Below are 7,486 nucleotides of genomic sequence, written 5' to 3' on the forward strand. Positions count from 1 at the left end.
CACCACACTCCATCACTTACACCACACTCCATCACTTACACCACACTCCATCACCTACACCACACTCCATCTCCTACACCACACTCCATCACCTACACCACACTCCATCACTTACACCACACTCCATCACCTACACCACACTCCATCACTTACACCACACTCCATCACTTACACCACACTCCATCACTTACAGCACACTCCATCACTTACAGCACACTCCATCACTTACACCACACTCCATCACTTACACCACACTCCATCACTTACACCACACTCCATCTCTTACACCACACTCCATCACCTACACCACACTCCATCTCCTACACCACACTCCATCACTTACACCACACTCCATCACTTACACCACACTCCATCACTTACACCACACTCCATCACTTACACCACACTCCATCACCTACACCACACTCCATCTCCTACACCACACTCCATCACTTACACCACACTCCATCACTTACACCACACTCCATCACTTACACCACACTCCATCACTTACACCACACTCCATCTCTTACACCACACTCCATCACCTACACCACACTCCATCACCTACACCACACTCCATCTCCTACTCCACACTCCATCACTTACACCACACTCCATCACTTACACCACACTCCATCACCTACACACACTCCATCACCTACACCACACTCCATCACTTACACCACACTCCATCACTTACACCACACTCCATCACCTACACCACACTCCATCACCTACACCACACTCCATCACTTACACCACACTCCATCACCTACACCACACTCCATCACCTACACCACACTCCATCACTTACACCACACTCCATCACTTACACCACACTCCATCACTTACACCACACTCCATCACCTACACCACACTCCATCTCCTACACCACACTCCATCACCTACACCACACTCCATCACCTACACCACACTCCATCACTTACACCACACTCCATCTCCTACACCACACTCCATCACCTACACCACACTCCATCTCCTACACCACACTCCATCACCTACACCACACTCCATCACCTACACACACTCCATCTCCTACACCACACTCATCACCTACACCACACTCCATCTCCTACACCACACTCCATCTCCTACACGACACTCCATCACCTACACCACACTCCATCTCCTACACCACACTCCATCTCCTACACCACACTCCATCACTTACACCACACTCCATCACCTACACCACACTCCATCTCCTACACCACACTCCATCACTTACACCACACTCCATCACTTACACCACACTCCATCACCTACACCACACTCCATCTCCTACACCACACTCCATCACCTACACCACACTCCATCACCTACACCACACTCCATCACTTACACCACACTCCATCTCCTACACCACACTCCATCACCTACACCACACTTCATCTCCTACACCACACTCCATCACCTACACCACACTCCATCACCTACACCACACTCCATCTCCTACACCACACTCCATCACCTACACCACACTCCATCTCCTACACCACACTCCATCTCCTACACGACACTCCATCACCTACACCACACTCCATCTCCTACACCACACTCCATCACCTACACCACACTCCATCTCCTACACCACACTCCATCACCTACACCACACACCATCACCTACACTACACTCCATCACCTACACCACACTCCATCACCTACACTACACTCCATCTCCTACACCACACTCCATCACCTACACTACACTCCATCACCTACACTACACTCCATCTCCTACACCACACTCCATCTCCTACACCACACTCCATCTCCTACACCACACTCCATCACCTACACCACACTCCATCACCTACACTACACTCCATCTCCTACACCACACTCCATCACCTACACCACACTCCATCTCCTACACCACACTCCATCTCCTACACCACACTCCATCTCCTACACCACACTCCATCACTTACACCACACTCCATCACCTACACCACACTCCATCTCCTACACCACACTCCATCACCTACACCACACTCCATCACTTACACCACACTCCATCTCCTACACCACACTCCATCACCTACACCACACTCCATCTCCTACACCACACTCCATCACCTACACCACACTCCATCACCTACAACACACTCCATCTCCTACACCACACTCCATCTCCTACACCACACTCCATCACTTACACCACACTCCATCACCTACACCACACTCCATCTCCTACACCACACTCCATCACCTACACCACACTCCATCTCCTACACCACACTCCATCTCCTACACCACGCTCCATCACCTACACCACACTCCATCTCCTACACCACACTCCATCACCTACACCACACTCCATCTCCTACACCACACTCCATCACCTACACCACACTCCATCACCTACACTACACTCCATCACCTACACCACACTCCATCACCTACACTACACTCCATCTCCTACACCACACTCCATCACCTACACTACACTCCATCTCCTACACCACACTCCATCTCCTACACCACACTCCATCTCCTACACCACCACTCCATCACTTACACCACACTCCATCACTTACACCACACTCCATCACCTACACCACACTCCATCACCTACACCACACTCCATCTCCTACACCACACTCCATCACTTACACCACACTCCATCACCTACACCACACTCCATCACCTACACCACACTCCATCACCTACACCACACTCCATCACTTACACCACACTCCATCACTTACACCACACTCCATCACCTACACCACACTCCATCACCTACACCACACTCCATCACCTACACCACACTCCATCACTTACACCACACTCCATCACTTACACCACACTCCATAACCTACACCACACTCCATCACCTACACTACACTCCATCTCCTACACCACAGTCCATCACTTACACCACACTCCATCACTTATACCACACTCCATCACCTACACCACACTCCATCTCCTACACCACACTCCATCACCTACACCACACTCCATCACTTACACCACACTCCATCACTTACACCACACTCCATCACCTACACCACACTCCATCACTTACACCACACTCCTTCACCTACACCACACTCCTTCACCTACACCACACTCCATCACTTACACCACACTCCAGCTACACCGCATTCCCTCACATACACTCAATCACACTCCATCACTTCTATGAAACTCCATCACCTCCACTTACACCACACTCCATCACTTACACCACACTCCATCACCTCCAGCCACACCACATTCCATCAACTTTACCTACACTATACTCCATCACCTCCACCACTCTCCATCACCTCCACCTACACCACACTCCATCACCTCCAGCTACACCCCTCTCAATCATCTCCACCTACACCACACTCCATCACCTCCATTTACACCACTCTCCATCATCTCCTCCTACGTCACACTCCATCAATTCCACCTACACCACACTCCAGCACCACCAACTACACCACACTGCATCATCTTTACCCACAACATACTCCATCACCTCCATCACTCTCCAACACCTCCACCACTCTCCATCACCTCCTCCCACACCACACTCCATCATCAATACCTACACCATACTCCATCACCTCCACCACTCTCCATTGCCTCCACCACACTCCATCACCTATATCACACTCCATCATCTCCACCTACACCAAACTCCATCACCTCTACCACTCTTCATCACCTAAATCTACAACACACTCCATAAACTCCACCACACTCCATCACCTCCAGCTACACCACACTCCATCACCTACATCTACACCATGCTCCATCAACTCCACCTACACCACACTCCATCACCTACATCTACACCACACTTTATCACCTCCATCCAAAGCACACTATCTCATCTCTCCCTACAGCACACTCCATCACCTCCACCTACACTACACTCCATCACCGCCACCTACACCACACTCCATCACCTCCACCTAAACCACACTCCATCACCTACATCTACACCACACTTTATCACCTCCATCCAAAGGACACTACCTCATCTCTCCCTACACCATACTCCATCATGTCCACCACTCTCCATCACCAACATCTACACCACACTCCATCACCTATATCACATGCACCTATACCACACTCCATCATCTCCACCACATTCCATCACCTCCACCACTCTCCATAACCAGCATTATACCACACTTATTCACCTCCACTTGCACCACACTCCATCACCTACATCTATACCACGCTCCATCAACTCCACCTCCACCACACTCCATCACCTCCACCTATACCATACTCCATCACCTACACCACACTCTATCACCTCCACCCAAAGCACACTACCTCATCTCTCCTTACACCATACTCCATGACGTCAACCACTCTACATCACCAACATCTACACCACACTCCATCACCTCCACCACATTCCATCATCTCCACCACTCTCCATAACCAACATCTACTCCACACTTCTTCATCTCCAATTGCACCACACTCCATCACCTGCATCAAGCTCCACTTCATCACCTACACCCACATCACAATCATTACCTGGGCATATGTCTTTGTGATGATGGACTGTGCCTTGTTCTTGGATTGACTCTGTATATCGGAGCCATCTCTTGCATAGTACAGTCTCTCTCCTGTGCTCAGATGTATGAAGAGCAGGGTCAGCAGAGCTGGTTTGGTCTCCATGGCACCAATGTTGGGTTCACAGAAGATTTCTCTCTTTTATCGGCTCGGTTTTATCTTCTCAACAAGCGTCGTTTCTGTTGTGTGAAGCATGAAATGGACAATTCCAGGAGAACGGCATATAGACACTGATCTAACACCTGTGTTTGTGGCTGTTATATAGACCCCCCATGCCATACTTTACATCATGTTCCAAATCCTCACCTTTTCTTCACTTTCGTAGCAGATCTGTAAAATAATCACATCTTATGGTTACACTGTGTGGCCCCTGGTACCACAACCTTCAACTCTACATCTACAGGTCCTTGTCATCACCCAAATCTCAGCTTAGGATTATGTCCTCTTAACAGCCATGTACCTTGGTCTGAGGTTTCTCTTTTGGCTTTTGTCACTGGTATGTCTTTCACCCATATCTGCAGAGCTGTCACACTTGTATATGATGAGACTGTCTTTAGGTTTTAGGTCAGGCTTGTCTCTCATCTATTCATAAACTGCCTCCTGAGGTATGGGGTCCATACAGCCTATTTACTACATTGCAGGTAACTCTCTGAGGTCTAGGATCAGGGCAGTCTATTCCTTACATTTCGGGTATCTCTCTGAGGTCTCAGATAAGAGAAGTGTTCTTCCTACATTTCAGGTGTCTCTCCGATGTCTTGGGTTGGAACAATCTACTCCTTTCATTTTAAATGTCTCTCCCACATCTAATATTGGGACACTCTATTCCTTACGTTTGACATGCCTCTCTGACGTCTTGGGCAGTCTATTCCCTACATTTCAGATGTCTCTCTGAGGTCTTGTGTCAGGTCAGTCAATTACTTACATTTGAAATGTTTCTCTGATTTCTCAGGTGAGGGCAGTCTATTCCTTACAATTCAGGTGTCTCTCTGAGGTCTAGGGTCAGGACAGTCTACTCCCTACAGCTGAGGTGTCAGTGAAGTCTCCGGTCAGAGCAGTCAATACCTTATATTTCAGGTGTTTCTCTGAGGTCTCAGGTCAGGCCAGTATACTCCTTACTTTTCAGGTGTCGTTCTGAGGTCTCGGATCAGGTCGATAGAATCCTTATATTTTAGCTGTCTCTATGAGATCTCTGTTTAGGGCAGTCAATGCATACATGTCAGGTGTCTCTCTGGTACTTGAGATGGACACTGCTCCTTAGATTTGAGGTGACTTTCTTCTGAGGACAGGGCAGTATCTCTCAGGTTAGGACAGTCTATCACTTAAGATGTCGCTGAGATTTTGAGTCAGGGTAGTCTACTCCTTACATTTCAGGTGTCTCTCTACGGTCTTGGTTTAGGGCAGTCTATCCTCTACATTTCAGGTGACTCTCTGAGGTCTCGTGTTAGGGCTCTATATTTCTGACATTACAGGTTTCTCTCTAAGGTCTCAGGTTAGGGCAGTCTACTCCCTACATTTCAGGTGTCTGTCTGACGTATTGGGTCAAGACACTCTTCTCTTTACATCTGAAGTCAGAGTGATCTCTCACCTGTGTCTGCAGTGTCGATCTACGCTCCCTGCTCGGAGCTGCGTAGCTTCTTCCTCTCAGTATGTCTTTCACATCTGGAGAGCGTTTCTTACAGTTGTGTCAGGGAGGAAGAACTGAATCTTCAGCCAATGAGGCCGGGGAACGTTATCTGACATTTTCACTCTATTTTTTGAGTCACCTAATCAGGTGCCCACACGTTGGAGACTGGCAGCCCCTAGAAATGGAAATCCTCCACATGACTTAATCATAATCTGCAGTGTAGTAACTGACAACATACCCACGCTGCAATGATCTAGACAGCTCTACACCTTCAACGCTAGTCTGGAAAACATCTTCACATGTAGAATAAGCAGATAATGTGAGTCATGACTTCACCAGTTATAAGTCTCCTCAAAGGTCTCCAGAGACATCAACAAGAAAGTCTCCTAAGGATTGTGCTGCCCTATAGCTTCCCCATGACATCAGCAAGCACGTATCCAAAGGATTGTGTTGGCTGATAGCTACTCAGTGACATCACCAAGAAAGTCACCTAAGAATTCTGCTGCCTCAAAAGCTACAACTTAAAAACACAAAGAAAGTCTCCAAAGGATTGTACTGCCCTAAAGCTATCCAGTGACATCACCAAGAAGGTCTCTAAAGGATTGTGCTACCCTAAAGTTACCCAGTGACATCACCAAAAAGGTTTCCAAAAGATTGTGCTGCCCCAAAGCTACCTAGTGTCATCACCAAGAACTTCTCAAAAGGAATGTGCTGCCTTAAAGCAACCCAGTGACATTAACAAAATCGTCTTCAAATAATGTGCTGCCACAAAGCTACCCAGTGACATCATCAAGAAGCTCTCTAAATAATTGTGCTGCTCCAAAGCTAATCAGTGAGATCATCAAGAAAGTTTCCAATGGATTGGTCTTCCCCAAAGACACACATACAGTAGACATCACCAAAAATGCCTGCAAAGGATTGTGCTGCCAGGAAAGCTACCCAGTGACATACCCAATAAAGTCTCAAAAGGATTGTGCTTCCTCAAAGCTACCCAGGAACATCACTAAGAAAGTCTCCAAAAGTTTGTGCTGCCCCAAAGCTAACATGTGACATCACCAAGAAAGTTTCGAATAGATTGTGCTACCCCAAAGCTACCCAGTGACATCACCAAGAAGGGCTTTAAAGGATTGTTCTTTCCCAAATCGATCCATTGACATCACAAGCGGGCCTTTTGTGCTAGGCTGGGCATTGATTTGTCTTTTTCTTCCGCATTTCATCCTCAGACAAATGGCCAAACCGAGCGAACTAATCAGACTTTGGAAACTTATTTGAGATGCTTTGTGTCTGCTGATCAGGATG

General features: G+C 47.8%; 1 protein-coding gene across 1 annotated transcript in view; it reads right to left on the reverse strand.

The window, feature by feature from the left end:
- The window catches only part of LOC143801336 (matrix metalloproteinase-21-like), a 119,124-nt gene extending 112,943 nt beyond the window's left edge, over nt 1-6,181 (reverse strand). The window contains exons 1-2 of the mRNA XM_077281241.1: nt 6,149-6,181; nt 4,525-4,893 (exon numbers count right to left, since the gene is read on the reverse strand). Coding sequence (XP_077137356.1) covers nt 4,525-4,668 — 144 coding nt within the window. The 5' untranslated portion in view covers nt 4,669-4,893; nt 6,149-6,181. The remainder of the gene's footprint in view (nt 1-4,524; nt 4,894-6,148) is intronic.
- Between the last annotated feature and the right edge of the window lie 1,305 nt (nt 6,182-7,486).

This window comes from Ranitomeya variabilis, chromosome 1, assembly GCF_051348905.1.
Source record: "Ranitomeya variabilis isolate aRanVar5 chromosome 1, aRanVar5.hap1, whole genome shotgun sequence".
NCBI classification, from domain to species: Eukaryota; Metazoa; Chordata; class Amphibia; order Anura; family Dendrobatidae; genus Ranitomeya; species Ranitomeya variabilis.